Source organism: Bubalus bubalis, chromosome 1, assembly GCF_019923935.1.
Source record: "Bubalus bubalis isolate 160015118507 breed Murrah chromosome 1, NDDB_SH_1, whole genome shotgun sequence".
NCBI classification, from domain to species: domain Eukaryota; kingdom Metazoa; phylum Chordata; class Mammalia; order Artiodactyla; family Bovidae; genus Bubalus; species Bubalus bubalis.
This window is the reverse complement of record NC_059157.1, coordinates 82854862-82876190: the sequence shown is the minus strand read 5'-3', so window position 1 is coordinate 82876190 and position 21329 is coordinate 82854862. Positions and strand designations below refer to the sequence as shown.

The 21329-nt window shown below is 36.1% G+C and overlaps 1 protein-coding gene across 5 annotated transcripts in view; it reads right to left on the bottom strand.

Moving 5' to 3' along the window:
- Positions 1 to 21329, bottom strand: part of EPHA3 (EPH receptor A3) — a 411826-nt gene that overhangs the window by 7452 nt on the left and 383045 nt on the right. For 3 of the 5 annotated variants that reach the window (XM_006077278.4, XM_006077277.4, XM_044940607.2), the window contains 3 exons: positions 18775 to 18924; positions 17047 to 17240; positions 1676 to 1831 (listed from right to left, as the gene is read on the bottom strand). In XM_006077278.4, the coding sequence (XP_006077340.1) occupies positions 1676 to 1831; positions 17047 to 17240; positions 18775 to 18924 (500 nt within the window). The remainder of the gene's footprint in view (positions 1 to 1675; positions 1832 to 17046; positions 17241 to 18774; positions 18925 to 21329) is intronic. The other 2 variants (XM_044940609.2, XM_044940608.2) reach the window with 2 other exon arrangements.

The window sequence follows — 21329 nt, the reverse complement described above, 5'->3', positions numbered from 1 at the left end:
CTGATAAGGATGCTATACCATTTATAGTAAACTCCTTTACCTATTTGTTAGGTGCTTGTATCTCTATTAATTACACTACACACTCCCTTTTGGCATCTAATATATAGCTTTCCAAGTGACTTTATTTAAATGATTGACAAGATGAGAAAGTCCTTAGATGCTCGACAACATTTGAATATTCAAATACTGGATATGACTTACAGAAAATTGAGGGCACTAAAGGGTCTATTTAATGTAATAAAGATCAAAAGGTAGAAGAGTTTGATTCAAAGATGGATACAGTTTCCAAAGAGACTTTACAAGCTACAAAATTGTGGACAATTTTGATGTATCTATTCCACACAAAAGCTCTTTCTTTGGAGCAGTCCTTTATGTTACCCTCAAGAAAGAATGCCTAAAGCCAAGTTCACACTATCTCACTCCACCTCCTTTGAAATGAAATGATTAGCTCATGGCAAACATGTCTTTGGAGAAGCCAGTCTATCTATAAGCAGGACTGAGGCCTTCAGAATGTCTCTCCTGGGGACTTAGAATAAAGAGACTTGGACCCTGGTCAGTTGAATGACATACCAAGGTTGTGCGATCTAGGACTGAGAGAGTCATTTTCAGCTATGTGCATGAGGATACAGAAAAAGTCACTGAATAGAACAAGAAAAAATGATGCAGCCTCATTAGAAAGTGAAGTCAACTGTCTCATTCACAGAGTGATGAAGAATATGGTTTCCAGTTTTTACTTCCTATTTCCAGTTAGCAAACTTGGTGAATGAGGATGACTTTTATGGATTATTCACTGGGTTAATTTAATTCCTTATAAACCCCTTCTCCTTAAGGCCATGGGTTTCTCATATCAAAGAAGTCCTATTACCAAAGGATCCCTATTGTACCACAGGATCCCTAAGATGTATGTTTGTGTGTGTGCTCAGTCCTGTCCGACTCTTGGGGGCCCCACGGACTATAGCCAGCCAGGCTCCTCTGCCCATGGAATTTTCCAGGCAAGAATACCGGAATGGGTTGTCATTTCCTACTGGCTTTTAACACATGAAATTATAAATTATAAAATAAAACTAATTAATATTTATCAATTGTGCATTTATCTCTTTTGAAACTGATCATAAGCCTTTTTAAGGAAAATTATGTCTTAAACTTGCTTATAACTTTATTTTCTAGCATCAGATCACTTAAGAATAGGTGATAGTATAATATAAGTTGTTTATTTAGTATCTTTGAGAACTACTTTTAGACTTTGGCATGTTCCCCTGTATATCAAATTATCCACCTAGTTCTCAAATTTCCATTTCCACAAAGGTTAGGCTTTGTTAGAAATAACAGAAATTCACAAATGCAGGGGTATACAAGTTATCATGCTATATCTGCCTATGTTCTAAATTAGAGGCTTGAGTCTGTTGGGGGTGGGGTGTGGGTGTATATCTGGTGGTTTATCTGAAGGTCACAGTTCAATGAAGATAGCTTTTGTGGAGATGAAGCGTGAGGGAGGAAAACACATCAACACATCAATCTAGAAGACATACTTGAGAAGGAGACCCAGGATCCAGCTCAGTGGGTTCAGGAGAAAGTTAAGTACCTTAGAGATTCATTTACTCTTTAAATGTATTAATTCAAGACATATATGTCCACTAGGAAGTTCAGAATCATTCAGTCAAAGACTTATTCTTACTCTGCAGAAATCTTGGCTATGGTGTCACAAGAACTGTACTCTACGCCTGTGAAGATTTCCTTGCACTGTGCTGTTCGGACACCGTTAAGCCAATCACCTGTTGTGCGGAAGGTAGTAATGTCGAAGTTACTTTGGTCCAGGAGAAGGTTTGAGGGCCTGCAAGAAAATAAAATACCAAAGGGAGAAAGATCAGGAGTCAGCAGAGTTGCTGTGTGTCAAAATTCGACACCAACATCAGCAGGAACTTCCAGACTTCATGTGGCGCTCCTGTTTATTTGTAAAATTTATCTGCCATGAAGCCTTCATCTGCTCAAGCTGGCAGCTTGCAAGAACACTATGTAATCATCTTGTCTCAGTGCTCCCCTTCTCTACTCATGACTGCTTTTTAAATTACTGAAACTTTGCCAGTGAAAAGCATAAATATATCCATACATACTTCTATAATTTAATTTGTTTAACCATTAGCAAAGATGGTGGTAATTTAGGTTGCAGTTATAGCTGACATGACATTCTGAACACTCTGTTGTCTGCTTTGGTGGATGGATTTGTTTCCAATATTAAATCATGCCTACTGAATGTTAATCTGCAGACATTGTACAGGTTGCTGTCTAAGGGAAAATTTGAACAATGTAGACTATATTTACAGCAGGATGTAAAGTTCGAACAAATTTAATGTCACATTGTCATTAAAAATTAAAAAGAAATAGAAAACAGTAGATGAGTAACAAGAAGTGAAAGTCTAACAACTATGACAACACCAAATATATTTTACAATATAAACATATATATATATATATGTGTGTGTGTGTGTGTATACACACACACAAAGATAGATGATAGATAGACATTGTGACTATGACTTTTATTGCACAATATAGTCAGCATTAACAGGAATTTTTCAGTTCAATTACTCAGTCATGTCTGACTCTTCGCGACCCCATGGATTGCAGCACGCCAGGCCTCCCTGTCCATCACCAACTATCGGAGCTTACTCAAACTCATGTCCATTGAGTCGGTGCTGCCATCCAAACATCTCATCCTCTGTCGTCACCTTCCCCTCCTGCCTTCAATCTTTCCCAGCACAGGGTCTTTTCCAATTAGTCCTTCGCATCAGGTGGCCAAAGTTTCGGAGTTTCAGCTTCAGCATCAGTCCTTCCAATGAATATTCAGGACTGATTTCCTTTAAGATTGACTGGTTGGATCTCCTTGCAGTCCAAGGGACTCTCAAAAGTCTTCTCCAACACCACAGTTCAAAAGCATCAGTTCTTTGGTGCTCAGCTTTCTTGATAGTTCAACTTTCACCACCATACATAACTATGGAAAAACCACTGCTTTGACTAGACAGACCTTTGTTGGTAAAGTAATGTCTCTGCTTTTTAATATGCTGTCTAGTTGGTCATAGCTTTTCTTCCAAGGAGCAAGTGTCTTTTAATTTAATGGCTGCAGTCACCATCTTCAGTGATTTTGGAGCCCAAGAAAATAAAATCTGTCACTGTTTCTATTGTTTTCCCATCTGACATGAAGTGATGGGACTGGATGCCATGATCTTAGTTTTCTGGATGTTGAGTTTTAAGCCAGCTTCTTCACTCTCCTCTTTCACTTTCATCAAGAGACTCTTTAGTTCTTCTTCACTTTCTGCCATAAAGGTGGTGTCATCTGCATATCTGAGGTTATCAATAACCTCAATATTTCTCTCAGCAATCTTGATTCAAGCTTGTGCTTCATCCAGCCTGGCATTTCATGTGATGTATTCTGCATATAAGTTAAATAAGCAAGGTGACAATATATTACCTTGATGTACTCCTTTCCCAATTTGGAATCATGTTTTCCTGATTTGGTTCCATGTCCAATTCTAACTGTTGCTTCTTGACCTGTATATAGGTTTCTCAAAAGGCAGGTCAGGTGGTCTGGTATTCCCATCTCTTGAAGAATTTTCCAGTTTGTTATGATCAACACAGTCAAAGGCTTTGGCATAGTCAATAAGGCAGAAGTAGATGTTTTTCTGGAACTCTCTTGCTTTTTTGATGATCCAGCAAATGTTGGCAATTTGATCTCTGGTTCCTCTGCCTTTTCTAAATCCAGCTTGAACTTCTGGAAATTCACAATTCACATACTGTTGAAGCCTGGCTTGGAGAATTTTGAGCATTGCTTTGCTAGCATGTGAGGTAAGTACAATTGTGCAGTAGTTTGAACATTCTTTTGCATTGCCTTTTTTCAGGATTGGAATGAAACCTGACCTTTTCCAGTTCTGTGGCCACTGCTGAGTTTTCCAAATTTGCTGGTATATGGAGTGCAGCACTTTCACAGCATCATCTTTGAGGATTTGAAATAGCTTAGCTGGAATTCCATCACCACCACTAGCTTTGTTCATAGTGATGCTTCCTAAGGCCCACTTGACCTCACATTCCAGGATGTCTGGCTCTAGGTGAGTGATCACACCATCATGGTTATCTGCGTCATGAAGATCTTTTTTGTATAGTTCTTCTGTGTATTCTTGCCATCTCCTTGTAATATCTTCTGCTTCTGTTAGGTCCATACCATTAGGATTGACCTATATAATTACAGGTCTGACTATAGGTCTATGACAAACTGCAAGATCTGGTGACTCAAAGGAACAACAGGGATAAAAAAGAAATGGAGGAAACCATGTTTTCATCTCTGAGGAGCCAAGAGAAGCATCCTATTGGTAAACTGCCTTTGGGTTGTTTTTTGAGCTTTCAGTGATCTCTTTAATTGTCCTGTGACTCATAAGGCTGGAACCAGTCACCAGGTAGACACTTGATTGTCTTTCTCTTTATTCTTTCCTCTTAGTATGGGTGCTTGAGCAAATAGTAGTTATGAAGGCCTTTGCTTTGAGATGAACAATAATAATAGCCATAAGGATTATGTTAAACAATTATGAACACTAACAATATGCCAGAGACTATACTGGCATAGACTAAGCATAATACACAGATACGAAGGACTTTAATCTTTATATTAGTTAGACACTGATGCTATGTCCCTATAATTCTTGTGGAATCTGAAACTAAAATTAAATTACAAATCAGAGTTCTGTCCACATTCAAAAGGAATTTTTTAATTGGGAGATTTCTGTTACTACTGATGATATTTCTCCAACTCACTCCTAATGTATGAGACATGCATAAGCATGAGGTCAAGATTCTGATATCTAAACAAACATGTCCTAGATCTGAATGCTGCTGTTGGAAACATGTGAGAGACATGTAAATTCATTTGGATTTTGATGGGGAGATATTAAATTTATCTACTAAAGATACAATTTTAATTAAAAATAAGTTTATTTGATAAAAATGAAAATTTAATACAATTTTAATACTGAGTTTAAGAAAACATTGACAGCATGATTGTTTGGTTCTATCTGTATTTGCATGCTCTGTGGAAAATACATATGAGTAATTACTTCCCTCCTTGTCATGATTTGTGAAATGGAGACAGACAAATGTGGAGGATTTTTCAACCTTCTTTTTTCCGTTAGACTAAACTCAACCACTTCAATCCTCTTTACCCCAAATGTTTTCATTATAAATAAAAAATTAAAGTAAAAGTCACTGGGTTGTGTCTGACTCTTTGAGACCCCATGGACTACACAGTCCATGGAATTTTCCAGGCCAGAATACTGGAGTGGGTAGCCATTTCCTTTTCCAGGGGATCTTCCCAACCCAGGGATGGAACCCAGGTCTCCCTCATCGCAGGTGGATTCTTTACCATCTAAGCCACCAGGGAAGCCCAAGAATACTGGAGTGGATAGCCTATCCCTTCTCCAGCGAATCTTCCCAACCCGGAATCAAACAGGGGTCTCCTGCATTGCAGGTGGATTCTTTACCAACTGAGCTATCAGGGAAGCCAAATTAAAGTTATGGAGTTTGTAATTTGTTTTGCTGTGTTATAGTTTAGTTTTAACTAACCCTCACAGGTCATCTAAAAGAAAGAATGAGAAATTAAGCATTATTTTACAAAGCATTATCTTTCCTTTAGGAATATCTAGAACATCACAAAATATAAATGTAGTATTTTATAATGCTATAAACATTATACATATACATAAATAATTCTGGAATATACACATAATAATTTTCTATGATTCTTTAAATTACTAATCTGAAAAAAATTCATTTTTTAAATCATTGAAATTTCTTGTGTTTTATTTTCTTAAGAATTTGAGAAATTACAGAAATAGATACACAAGCCAGGTTCCAAAACATGCACAATATTCTTGGGTAGTTTTGCATGACCATCATGAATGAAATATCCTTTGTCACTGGCCAACATTGGATATAATATTGTGCCCATTGGATAAGACTTGGAATCAGTAAACAAAATTGATAGGTGCAGCATTAAATCAGGTGTGAGGAAATTTTCTAAGAAAAGTGAAGTGAGACCTAGAAAGGAGACAATAAAATATTGGACTATCTACAGGCATGCACACACACTCACGTATACTCACATCCTACAGCTTGGATTTCTACAGTAGCTGAAGCACAGACTAATCTAATGTTGACTCTTGTCAACTCCTGGTCCCATAAATAGCAATCCTTTTTTATTTATGAGCTTGTGGGTATGAAGAATCAAACCCCAGGACGTTTATTCAGAATATTTACGAAGTATGCCTAATAGCAAAATGCAGAGTTTTTCTTTCTCAATTCAAAATGGTTTGTATTTTTAAACTCAACAATATAGTCGGACTCAACAAGAATTTGGAAAAAATTAGTACAAACAAATTGAAATAAAACAGGACAGGCGGATTAGGGATTAGAGTGACCCCAACCGAGTCTTTCTGTTTATTACTTGGATCAAAGTATGAGGAAGACAAAGAATGACCTAATTTTAATGCCAGTGACCTCAGAATAACCAGCCCTGCAAAGTATCATTTTTCCACTTCCAGGATTTCTCTGGGGAATTCAAATAAAAATTGGTTCTTTTCCTCCTCCGAGAGGACATCTGGAGAGTTTATCAATGGATAGGAATTTGTCTCTCACTGTGAAGAGCCTGTGATGTCTCTTCATGCGCACCAGGGGAATGTAGGCTTTTTGAGCAGCTGCAGGCATTGGAGTTTTTTTAGACCTAGCCCCAGACATTGGGTCTGAAGGGGAAATTTATAGGCTGGGTGATGTGCACTGTGAGCTCACACTTTTACTAGACAAATTAGATAGGTTTCAATCCGTGCAGCTGTAAACGATGTCCTGCAGAGTTCCACCTGATCTTTTACAGCTTTTCATAAATCAGTACCTACTGGCCGCAGACTGCAGTCATTAAAAAGAAATCATGGAAATTACATGTTTGCTCAGGGGAAGCAAAAAATAACTTTACTCCCTTTCTTTCTTCCTCCTTGGATTTTGGTTTTTGAATTATTCTTTTGTGGATTTTCATACTGTTGCTTTAAAGAGGTACACATATATTTTCTTCCCACCAACTCTTACTTTATCTGTAAATGCTCATAACAATTAGCACCAGATACTGGGGACAAATATCAATAAGTAACTGCTAGTCCCAAGAATATTTTCTTATAATGATCTTATTTCAGTATTGCACTAGAATTCTAACTCTAAAATTGAATGTTAAGTTATCCTTTTATAATATGGAAAGACTCTTTTGGGTTTACAAAGGGCTTTATTTTTTATGTATTAAAAATAATGATTTATATATTTTTCTTGAATAAATAAGTAGATGCCTACTGAGTCTAGAAGTAAATATTAGTAATGTTGAAGATGTATTCTATCCCACTATAATTATGTGCTTTTTGTCTGTTGTTGTGAATAGTTTCAGGGACCATAAAGAGTAGTTTCTCAGCAGCAAAATGTTAATTATATTTATATTTATTGATATTATTGCCTGAGAATGGTAATATACTTTTCAATTCCTTTTATAATTTATTATTAACATTTTTATTTCAAGGAGTATCTTATTGTATTTCAAGGGAAAATTGTGTATTTGCCAAATTTCTAAACATGGATTTATGATCATTTTCATCTTTTTATCCCTAATATAAGAAATTCCAAATAGGATTAAATGAATTTAACTTGTCATCAGTAACTAAAAATAATTTTGAGTACATATAGTTCCCAACAGGAGACTAGTACATAAATGACACATTAAAGAGGAGTAAAGTCATTGTGTTTATTTTAATTGTCTTTAGACCTTAAGGACAAAATCTTAGCAGTTATAGCTATTACATCTGGTTTAATTTCTCCCAATGGTAAAATTACTTGCTTTTTAAGATTAAAAAAAAAAAAAAGAGATCACCTGAGTATTTGGAATATTTGCTTTCTTCTAAAATGTTCTTTATCATATTTGTTCAGTAAGGAAAGTCACCCTGTCAGTTTCAGAATTAGAGGTCAAAGTCATTTTGAGAAATAGATTGTTTTTTGGTCCTTAGACTTCTACTAAACTATATAATATTTGTTAAAAAAAAAGTAGACATTCTCTAAAATAAATATATTTTGTTCTCTTAGAGATCAGTAGCATTTGTTAATGTTAATTTAGTGCCATTAATGGGGGAAAATTACAAGTACTGCTTATTTTTGTTCTTATTTATTCTGCAACTTAATGAAGATAAATCCTTACAAAGTTAGCAATAAGAATTAGCACAATGAAACAATATATTTTAAATCATTCCAATTAAATTAACTAAGTATAATTGACTCTTTATTATTCTAAGTATTTAAAATATGTCATTTAAGTCTTTAGACTATAAATTAGGTTACCTTCATTTAGAACCTCATTCTAAAAATATTGAATGTATTATATCATTCTGTATGCCCAAAATTTATATTCTAAAATTTATGATAGTATTGATGAATCCAATGACATGGCATTTGAAAATTTTGTGAATTTAAAGAAAAAGTTATTTCTCTATTTCATTTTATATACATAAATATCCCCAAATAAAGGCATCTTCTGTCTGAATAGAAATGAATTCATCTGTCATGTTTCTTTATTTTTAGTTTTTAAAATTTTTAAATTTATCTACATTTATAAAATTAATACAATAAATTTATTTAAATCTAGGTGCTATATTTTATACATGTCATACATGTAAAATTAGTTGTTTATTATATAATACATAAATATGATATAATATGGATTACATATATATACAAAATATAAAACTAATCTTCACTATAGTTTCTTTTAAAAATGAATTTTGCTTACTTTTTAATCTGTATAACAAAAACAAAGAGCTGACTCATTGGAAGAGACCCTGATGCTGGGAAAGATTGAGGGCAGAGGAGAAAGGGGTGACAGAGGATGAGATGGTTACATAGCACCACCAACTCAATGGACATGAGTTGTAGAAAACTCCAGGAAATAGTGAAGGACAGGGAAGCCTGGCATGCTGTAAACATGGGCTTGCAAAGAATCAGACATGCCTTAGCAACTAAACAACAAATAACAAAAATGTATTATAAAATGAGAGAAAATGTATCTTTCTAAGACCACTTTCTATTTATTTTATAGCAGCAATTTCTATCAAGAACTTCTTTAAGAAAGACTTTTCCAATTCTTAAAAAAGGAAGAGCTCTATTTTTACCCTTTTATACATGTGCATTATGACTATATTTTTCATTTTTTCTATATTTATCAAAAGCATTATTTTTGCATTGTATTTTCTTTTTCATCATCCCAATTATAACAAAATCTCTTAAAATGTACTTCATCTATCATTCTAAAAAAATCAAATTAACTATCTAAAAAAAACTCAGTGTCCTTCTCATTGTTTAGAGTGGCTCTTTCCCTTTATTGTCTTTTTTTGCCTCATTCTTTTGCAGCTTTTGATTATATAATTCATTCTATCCACTTTTGGAAAATTCCTTGATCTGTAGTTTTTCTAATGGTTTAAGTTTCATTCCTAACTCTGTCTGTTCTTATTTCTACCTACCACTTCATATGCTTCTGCTCTGATATTGGTGCTATTCTCCAAAGCTCTAGACAGAGACCATTTTCTTTCTTTCTGGATAGAAGCCTATGCAGTGGTTTAGTGTTCTGAGATAATAGCTAATGTTTCAAACACTTTTCCTTCTAGGATTGCCACCTACTGGCTTGACTGGCTCTGTAGTTCTCTTATAAGGAGTCTGAAATCTCCATAACCTACTGTGATACCCTGTTACGCGCTGTGGAAGCATTCATTCATTTCAATCAGTTTCTTGGTTCTTATAGATTTTTGAGGTCTACACTAAGTGACGGAGGGATTTAGAGGCTTCAGAAACGCCACTGACCACAGAGCAGCACAGGAGCAGCAAGGAGAAGCTCCCAGTCTGGGAGATTGACACCCTCCACTATTCACAGATTACAGTCTTCCTATGATCCTTGGGATATGAGAGCTTTAAGTATAAATTATATTATTATGTCGGAGAAGGCAATGGCACCCCACTCCAGTACTCTTGCTTGGAAAATCCCATGGATGGAGGAGCCTGTTAGGCTGCAATCCATGGGGTCGCTAAGAGTCGGACACGACTGAGCGACTTCACTTTCACTTTTCACTTTCATGCTTTGGAGAAGGAAATGGCAACCCACTCCAGTGTTCTTGCCTGGAGAATCCCAGGGATGGGGAAGCCTGGTGGGCTGCCATCTATGGGGTGGCACAGAGTCGGACACGACTAAAGTGACTTAGCATAGCATATTATTATGTAGAAGAATAAAGATGGATATACTTGTGGTAAAAATCAGCAAGACTAGATCGAGACTTGTACCTTCTAAATGTGTTTCTAATGGTGTTTTTTCGAAAAAATTATCTTTGCAGACAGAAGGCTTGAATTTGGATGCTTAGCTTTAGTCTCTCCCCCAGCTTGCGATGTAACTTTCCATGTTCTTGTGGGACTCAGTCTCATTGTGTCCAGAGTGCTCATCTTCCTCACACAGCTGTTCACCCTTCTGCACTTGGTACCCCGTTTAGTGGCAGCGCTGTCCTCAGAGTCCTCCTTGTTTACCTGGAAGTATTCTCTGCTACTCCATGTCACTCTGCATGGCTCACTACTCACCAGGTCTTATAATACTTCTTTACAACTGTTTGAATTCACACCTTTTTTTAAAATAAATTTTCTCTTCTTTACTCTAGCCTAAGTCCTTCCCAAGACTATTGAAATCACCTCCTTACTCCTTATCATGCACTCTTCCTCTCCAGTTCTTCTAGGTACACTTGCAGAGAACTACTCCACAGGCAAAGTGCAGTATGTCATTTAATTGTCTTCAACGGTTCCTCTTTTCCTCATGGACAAAAGCCCAGATTTCTAGAGATGACATGCAATCTTCCATTATCTGGTGAAATCATCTAGTGGCTCCTTCCTCATAATTCCTTATCTGATCCTATATTATACCAGAAATAGTTTATGCAGTGTAAATTGAAGTATTGTAAATTTTTGTGTGTCTTGATTTTCTGTACAGTGTTCTCCCAGCCTGGTATGATCTTATACTGGTAGACATTTCACTCATCATCCACTAGTCGCTCAGTTCCAAAAATTATTTCTCTGCAACTTCCAGAGAATCTCAAAGCTCAAAGTAAACTCATTCTTTGTTCATGATTCCTAAACACTTTGTCTTTTTGTTCCAATAATTACTTAATCTGAGGGATATTACTGTCGACCTTGAACAACACTGAAATTCACTTAGTTCGTCCTCCCTATTTGCAGTTTCTCCTATCTGAGATTCCTTGGCACCCCCAGATTCAACCAACCACAAACCCTGGAGTAGTGTAGTGTTTGCTACTGAAAAATATCTGTGTATAAATGGACCCCTATAAGCTTCCCCAGTGGCTCAGTGGTAGAGAATCCACCTGCAATGTAGTAGCCTGAGGAGATGCGAGTTTGATCCCTGGATTGGGAAGATCCCCTGGTGGAGGACTTGGCAACCCACTCCAGTATTCTTACTTGTAAAATCCCACAGATAGATGAGCCTAGCAGGCTACAGTCCATGGGGTCGCAAAGAGTCAGAAACGACTAAAGAGAAGGAGCACGTACACACCCATGGACCCCTACAATTCAAACCTGTGCTGTTCAAGGGTTAATTGGCAAGCCACTCCAGTACTCTTGCCTAGAAAATCCCATGGATGGAGGAGCCTGGTAGGCTGCAGTCCATGGGGTCGCTACGAGTCCGACGCGACTGAGCGACTTCACTTTCACTTTTCACTTTCACACAATGGAGAAGGCAACGGCAACCCACTCCAGTGTTCTTGCCTGGAGAATCCCAGGGACGGCAGAGCCTGGTGGGCTGCCGTCTATGGGGTCGCACAGAGTCGGACACGACTGAAGCGACTTAGCAGCAGCAGCAGCTGAACTTATCCTCCAATGTTCAAGGCAAGCTGTTGCAAGTGGAGGCTGTGTCTCTTTACCTGTGTAATCACCATGTGCTAAGTGGCTTCAGTCCTGTCCAAATCTTTGGGACCCTACGGACTATAGCCTGCCAGGCTCTTCTGACCATGGGATTCTCCAGGCAAGAACACTGGAGTGGGTTGCCATGCCCTCCTCCAGGGCATCTTCCTGACCGGTGTCTCTTATGTCGCCTGCATTGGCAGGCAGGCTCTGTACTATGAACTGCCACTTGGGAAGCCCTCAGGGCCCAGTATAACACTTCACACAAAGTAAATGCTAAATAAATCTTCATACTGATATACAGTCAAAACTTCAAATTTATTCATGTCTCCTCCATTTACTCTACTTTTAGGAAAATGAATCAATTACTGGAGAACAAACATAAAATTTACTCCAACTTCCTTTCCTTTCTCACCACTTCTTGCAATATCTAAGTAAGTTTTTAATCTGATACACCATGACCATCTGCTTAAACACATTCCCCACTTCCAGCAATGATATTCACAAAGACACTCTCACTGGAATATTCTTTGGGAATGTTTCTGCTATGAATCATCAACTCTAAGGAAGGTTGAAAAGTAAAATAATGCATTATAGTAAGATTTCTGTAACAGTATATGAAATAAAATGTGCCATAAAACTAACTAGACTCAGGCAGACTCTGGAAAACAACATCCCTATAAACATTGATAGAAGATGTTGTTTTTCCTAAAGGACTTTATAGACATAATTCTTTACAGTGATCCAAATAACTAAGTCATTCAGAAATTTGAATCCTTGGTGCCATCCACAAACTCAGATTGAGACAGTCTCCAAGTGTATTGAAGAGGAAGGGAAACATAAGATTTATGCTTAGGGGAAATAAAAGAAAATTAGGGTTAGGGTTAGGATTAGGGTTAGGGGAAAATTATAAGCTTTTACCTTTATGACTAGTGTCTATAGAAATTCATATACTAAATAGGAAAAAGAACTGGAATATTTTTTCTAAAAATTGTGTCTGTTGAAATGGAAATTTAGTATTATTTCAGCAAATACATATTCATGTGTGTAACATATTTATTGAGTTTCGAGTATCAACTTGGTAATACAAGGGAAGCATAGCATCTGATCTCATTGGTCTTAGAGTTATTTGGAGGAATGAATACTTAGAAAATGCACATAACTGAATCACAGTTGGCATGAAGAAGGACACAGTGGCCTGTAAAACAATTAATAGTGTTGACCTTTAAATCTTGTTGCCAGAGAATGCCTCAATTAAGACAAGGCATAGAAACTGCTCTCTAAGGGAAATGGACACAAAGAAGACTCTTACGACAAGGAGAACAGCATGAGCTACTGTCCTCCTGTCTGACATGCTTCAACTTTCTGAAGGAACCTGAAGTTGGTCACTGAGGCTACCATACTATTTAAGTGAAAGGAGCTCAGGTTGAAAGGCTGAAATGCTCCCCACAAAGCAGTTGTGTAAATCAAACAGCCTTACATCTCTGCCTTAAATGCCTTAATGGGTTCCTCATGCATTTCAAAAAATTCCAAAGTCCTCCCCATGACCTGGGTATCCTCAAGTACTCTGGCTTCTGTTTGCCTTCCTGTGACAGACTCTTCCTCTCCCTTCTGTTCTTCCATTATGTTGTTGTCCTTCTGCCATTTTCGAGAACACTTTAGACTCATCTGCAGTTTATTTTTACTATGCCTAGAGTTCTTTTTTTTTTTTTTTCCCAACCACCCTTTAATGATCGATCACAACCTTTTATTTATTTCCTTCCTATAATCCGTGCCAGTCTATTGTCTATTTGTATACATTATAGAAGGTGTCTATTCATCTTATAAAATGTAAACTCTGTAATAAACATATTTGTCTTCATCACTATTCTCCAGCATCTGCACATGCCTAGCACATAGTAGATTAGCATACAATAAATAATTGTTAAAAAATGAAGAAATTAATATTTGAATAAAAGAAAGGACATTGGAGGAGCAGGGGTATTTAAATCACCAAAAAGAATGCAGATTTTTTTCCAAGTATAATGGAAATTCAAAATCAGTTATAAAGAGGTGACAAATAATATTGTATATACACAATTTATTGAATTCTCCAGACATGTATATTGAAGTGGGTAGTTATTCCCTTCTCCTTAGGGCATCTTCCTAACCCAGGAGTCGAACTTGGGTCTCCTACATTGTAGGCAGAGTATTTACCATCTGAGTCACCAGGAAAGCCTGACATATATTTATCAATATATAATTTATCAATATACAGAGATTGATAGGAAAATTCTGAAGACTCTGTAAGAGATGCTCAAAGTGGGACAAGAATGGAATTAGGGGACACATTAGGAGACTACCGCAGTGCCCTAGGTCAGAAGGAGAAAAAGTCATAGGAGAGAGCATTTGCAGTGAAAAGGGAGCGAAATGGATCATGTTGACACAGTGCTCACCTGGGTTGAAGTGTGGAGGCCAAGAAAGTGGGGCCAAGATGGTTCTAATACTGATTGGGTAGATGTATAGGTGCTAGTGTATTCAACTAAATTCAAAATGCAGTGGGAGAATGAGATTATCAGGAGTAAATAAAAGGATAAAATTTTGAATATTAAGTTTTGAAATGTCTGTCTTTGAGACCCTTATTGGAGAAGTTTGGTTCTGAAGGGTGGTAGAAAAATAAGAAAGTAGTTGACAAGAGATGTGGAATCAGCACAGGTAATGTTGATAAATAGCCTTTTCTAAATTCCCTTGATGATAAAAATTACCTGGAGTTTTTTATCGAATGTACAAATTCCACTCCTTTCCTGAAGATTCTGAATTAGTAGCTTGGGTTAGACCTGTATATTTGAACATTTAATAAATTCCCTCTAGTGATCCTTTTACTAGGGTAATTTGAGAAACAATGTTATAGAACATATTTTTATGGCAATAATCTTGCAGAAATAAAGAGCCTGCTTATGCAGGAGAGAGGGAAAGAGGCTGGATACACAGGGGATGGAGAGGAGAGAGAGAAAGGCATTTGCCTCTGACATTGGAAGCATACTTTCTCTCTTCTAATTACAGGAAAGAAGGACTCTCCTCTCTTGTAATTATAGGAAAGAAGAACACCAGTATGTTTTTGTTTTGCTGCTGGAATTTTCCATCTGATGGCTTGTATTTTCTCAATAAAGCATGTGGCAAGGGCATTACTGGAAAATTAAATGGGAAGAGGAACATGTGTAATCAGCTATGAAAAAGAATACAATAATCATTGTCAAAAGTGGGAAAGAAAATTTTCTAAAGAAAAATAAGATCTCTTGACATTGTTGCATGGCAACATAAGGTTGTCATTAATAAATTTATAAAGGCATAATCTGCCCAGCTGTGCATTTTAATGTCAATAAGAAAACATAAGCACAATTTCTAAAATTTTATAGTGAATTAAGAAAAATATGTTCCCTAAAATTACACCGTTTATGACAAAATAAACGGAATATATTAAAGTATTACATAATATATATTAGAATAAAAAATGTTCAGTTACTTTAATAAGAATGGAATAGTGAATTTAACAAAATTTGAATATGATAATATACAATGACATAATATGATCTGATATTAAGATTAATTTCCCATATAGAATTGGGTTTAACTATCTAGATAATATTACATGAGCTAGTTTTATATTGGTAGTGACCCTATGGAAATGGCTTGAATGCTTTTTTATGATATGGAAATAGTTGAAAAGATATTCTTTTTTGCTATTGAGTAAAGTTTAAAAGAAATGGCTTCAGGGTATAAAATGAGGACCGTATGGCTCAGGGAAAGGCAGGTTTGTTATCTTGTTGGTTGTTAAACTGTCAGGTGGATTTCCTAATGAGTCTGCACAGTCTCATTCTGAAATTTAGGACAGAGATTCATCCTTGCAGGATAAGTTATCAGTAGTTTTACCTACTGGATATATATTAATAAATTCAATAGTATTGATCTCTTAAAAGTTATTTCTAACAAATAATCTATGACTCTTGTATACTTACATTAAGATTTTGATGCAAATTCTCTTTATTCATTTTATTCAAATGTAATGTAAAAGCTGGATCATATATGCTCACTATAATTGTTTCCATTAAGGTAAAAAATTACATACTCTCAGTGCATTAACAAGCACTCTATCAAGTTGAAAGTCACAACTCTTAATACCTGTCAGTGAAAACAACAGATGTGCACAAAAATAAGAAAATTCTTTCCTATAAGGCTTTTATACATGAGTCACAGTAAATCATCACTATGCAGTATGTATACATGTTAATTAATATTGTGGATTTTTGTGCACAGTAGGTGTAGTTCTTTTACTAAAACTCTGTAATTTAAGAACACATGATCAAAATGTAGAACTGGTTTTCACATATGTGTACAATGAGCACATACTTGACATTTCTCAAAACCATTAGGACAACTCAGTGATTCTCAGCTGGGAGGATTATGCATCAAGTCTAATGGACGTTGTGCCCTCAGGGGGGCCTCATGGCCACAGTGTGTTGCTGTCCAGGAACACTGACATTATTATACTCTTAGTTTTATCCTTCACAGTGTCTAACAAAGTAATCGGCACATAATATGGGTTAAATGAAGATTTGTTTAATCAAGGGAAAATTGCATTCTGCTAGCCAGTACAACGGCTTGGTGACACTATTATTATTTCTGTAATTTTATTTTAAATGCAGATTAAATCAAGACTTTGCTAGAATTCCCCAACACTCTAGATATCCTTTTTTGTTTTAAGTAACAGAGAATGGAAAGAATCTGTGTGTTCAGGGTTTCTATTGTGCAAATATTGAAGCCTGAATGTATACACGCTTCTAGGTAAGATGCAAGTTAAAAAATACCAGAACTTTATCAGTGTCATTCAATAGAATGAGATTTCCTCCTGAAAGTTAAGAAACAAACAAACAAACATGTCTTTTTAATCTTGAGGAATATACGTGTCAAAGTATGCAGTTGGGGGAGTGGAAGAAAAAAGTTAACACCTCGGAGATAAAAATACAGTCATCTCAGAGAGAGTGCAGGATGTAAAATCAAATGTGTCACCTTGCTGCCGCACTGGTGATGATCTTCAGACTGCCTGGGTTCCGGATAAGCTTGTCCAGAATGCTGACAATCTGCTCAAACTTGGGTCTGTTGTTTCTGTCTTTCTGCCAGCAGTCTAGCATCAGCTGATACAACGCAGCTGGGCAGTCCATGGGGGGTGGCAGTCGATAGCCTTCATCCACAGCTTTAATTACCTGTGTGAAATGTAAAGTTTCCGGGGACTTAAAGAGGTGGAATTTCTTTTATTATAATACTTCTTTTTGGGCAGGTCACATTTATATGTATATTTCAAAGTAAAGTGAAAGGTTTTCATTTTAAATTTATTAAAAGGATAACAGCTTATTAAATAAATATTATTCATGTCTGAAAATGTTATACAAATAAGATTGAGACAGAGAAAGTGGATTTAGGAAAGAAGAGTTTGTACAGTAACTTTCTGGATTAAAATCAAAAGAAATGTTCTATGATATCGGAAATTTAGAAAACTATAAAGAAACTCTTATGTGGTAATACATATTTCTGTGAAAACTCTATATAAATGGATGAATGCAGAAAAAAATACCACAGATTTTTATTTATATCACATTTATTCAAATGGTATCTCTCAAATCGTAGTCAGTTCCTTTGTTAAAAGCCCATAGGTTGAACAATTAAGTGACTCTTAGTTAATCAGCATTTTTAAATCATGTAAAGTCATGATTTTCAAACATTACTCTGTATCAGAATCATCTGGAGAACTTATTAATACACAAATAGCTAATCTTTGATTCAATAACTCTGGGGAAAGTCCTGAGAATTTGCCTCCCTACAAATTTCCAGACCTTGCTCAAGCTGCTGGTCCAGAAAGCACATTTTGAGATCCTCTGATACAGAAAGAATTTGGAAAATAGATATGTGGAAAAGCGAGTCTGATTTTCCCAGTGTCATTATAAAACGTGGCTTGTTTGAAGAAGTTCAGAAAGGTTTTTATATCCAAATACATTAAAAGCAATTTTATATGTGGTGAGTAGGAAATGACTAAAAGCGTCTCAGCTTTCCTTCTTATGTGTCTTTGAGATCATGCTCAGTTTCTGGCTAAGCATAAAGAAAACTCTCTGTGTGCTGAATCCATATGCCAATAGCATCCTTGCACTAAGCATTAGCAAAGCATGACTTATAAAAACAAAAATCCTTCTGAAAAATCATATCACAGTTGTAATAGAAAGTTAACAATTGTTTTCTCTATATCGAGACTTCAATTTGTATAACTAACTTCATGTGCAAGTTTAATACATTATAAGAAACAACATGTTAGAGATTGGTTGTTTTGTCTGACTTTGGGAAATGCTATATTTAAGTAAACAAAATGTTGGCACAGATGCATTAATTGAATCTACAAAGGATGGCAGAGTGTATCTTACTAATGTTACACTGAGACAATTTTGTAGCAAAAATAATTCAAACATTTCTTGATATCTATTGGCCATTTTTCGGGCACTTATTTCATTACATTTTATTACAAATGTTTTCCTTTTGTCTCACTTCTAAACCCTTGCTTTAGGGAAAAATGTGAAGCTGTCAGAGCAACTCAATTAATATCTTTATAAGATTTGGAAACAATTTCGTTTCTTCTAAGTATTCTGTTTCAATGTCACAAACCAGGAGCCACCTGGTTTCATTATGCTCCACTTCCTTGCACAGCTTGATCTCTTAATCTGAACCCATAACTCATAGACTACAAATACTTACATCCTGATTGGACATCTCCCAGTATGGTCTCTCTCCATAGGACATCACCTCCCAGAGAACAATCCCGTAACTCCATACATCGCTGGCTGATGTGAATTTGCGGTAGGCTATGGCTTCTGGTGATGTCCACCGGATTGGGATCTTCCCTCCCTTGGAATGTAAAATCATGTATACATACACGATCAATGACTAAAACATACTATATACATTATCATCTGAAATCTGACTGAATTTGTCGGGGCATTTCTTTTATGAAAGGGACTGTGGGTTTCTTCTGATATATCTCTATGTTCATATATTCTAATACCAACGAGAGAGTGGCAAAGGGAAAAACATTTGAAAATTGCTAAAATGCTGACATTTTTTTTTATCAGTTATGGCACATTTATCAGTCATCTGTTAACAGTAAACAGGATAGGAAAGTAGATAGGATATATCATATATTAGAATGTATTGAGGTGGATGTGTGTGCTTAGTTGCTCAGTCATGTCCGACTCTTTGCAACACCATGGACTGTAGCCCCTCTGGCTCCTCTGTCAGTGGGGGTTCTCTAGGCAAGAATATTGGAGTGGGTTGCCATGCCCTCCTCCAGGGGAATCTTCCCAACCCAGGGATGGAATCCAGGTCTATTAATTGAGGTATCTCAAATCAACTTTTATTGATTTAATATATTTATGCATGAACAAACAAACTTAGTGCTAATGTTGATTTGTAAAGAATTTATACCACTTCTTGACACACAATTTCTTGTAGGTATTTGTTAATTAAATACATTGCAAATGAAATTATACATCTAAAAACACTTTAATATATTCATCAATCATCTTAATTAATTTACTCAGTCCTCACTCTACCATTAGCCACTGAAATACCCTCTATGTACAAGGCAGGCACCATATGAGCTAGAAAGATATAATGATTACAATCTGAGAATTTATAGTCTAGAGCAGATATTGCTTCTATGAGTTATGGGAGATATAAATGTATAACTCCCATGGAATTTGCTCTCAGTTTAATAAATACATTTAATCAAGATGTGCTGAGTAGTAACCATATGGGAAGTATTATGGTAGTCACTCTGGGTGAGACAAGCATAAATAATACACTGGCCCTTCTGTTTGGGAAATATCAAGAAAATAGTAATGATAATTAGTTGTTGTGAATAACTAAATGAAAGGAGAATTAAGTATCTAGTGCTTCACATCTGAAACTTTACAATAGAGTCGTCTTGGGCTCATGCTGATTAAAACGGAAATTCTGATTCAGTAGTTCCAGAGTGTAGGCAGGATCTGCAGGTGATTTGGGAGCTTTTTAGAAATCAGATCCTGCCTGCATTGAGAAAGAAGACAGTAGTGGAATGGCTGTGATGCAGAATGTGGAGCTAAGTTTCTAACTAGAGAAACTGAGGCAGTCAAATATGAATTGAGCATTGCAAATTGCACCAAATTTTATATAACCAGGAAAAAGGGATAGATTTTCCAAAAAGTTCATATTATCAAAATATACGATATTCATCAAAGTGTGTTCTATTGATGTTTACCTCATAGGACTTCACTGTTTCTTAAGCAATGCTTGTGGGTGACAATATATTGCTTTGGAGAAATGAATTGGTGACTTGGGAGGTAAGTTATTAAATCTCATTATGCTTGAATTTCCTCATCTGTTATTTTGGAAACTAACAGTTCATAGCATCATTGTGAGGCTAAATGACAAATTTCAGTAAAATCTCTAGCATAGTTCCTGGCATACAGTAAAGCCTCAAGAAACATTAGCTTAATAGTACCATACTTTTAGAGAAATGGCATAAATCAACACACAGAGGAGGAAAATATATGTTCTGGAAAAAACAGTTTCCAGTGTGGTAATACTACAGAAAATGTGGAGACATGTAATAGGAGAGGATGGCAAAAGGTCAAATCGGCTTTAATCACAGCAACATTGAGCAAGTGCTATCCTTGAGAGGAGAGCGGCATGTGCGATTGGAACTAGCTCAGTAAACTGCTTGACACTTTTCTTCGATATCTGTTCAGAAAAAGTACTGACAGGAGGTCTTTGAAGGAGGTCAGGCTTACACAGGGTTTTGAAGGATGCATGCAACTGGAGAGAAGTGAGTGCAAAAAGGAGGACTGAGCACAGCCTTCTTGAGATGATTCCAGCCTCAGGGTTGTCCATGATTTATACCAGTGCAGTAAAATCAAGTTGGAGAGATGGGGGCTGGAGTATGAGAGCTTTGGGAGTTCGTGAGAAACACTATAGAGCTCAGCGTGCATTGGAGTAAAGATGATCCAGAACCAGAAAGCAAAATAGAAAACACTATGAAGTCCCTCCACTGTTCACCTTAAACTATCACAAAATTGTTTGCTAATTGGCTACACTCCAATACAAAATAAAAAGTTTTTAAAAACAGAGCTTATTTTCTTAGAAGTTGCCCCTTTATTTTCCATCTCACTTATACTCATTTATTCATTCTCATTTTTATAGTTTGTATTCTTTTTAATGAAAATGTAAAAGATCCTTTTTTATATTTAAATTTGGAGGGTTTTTTTTTCTGGTCT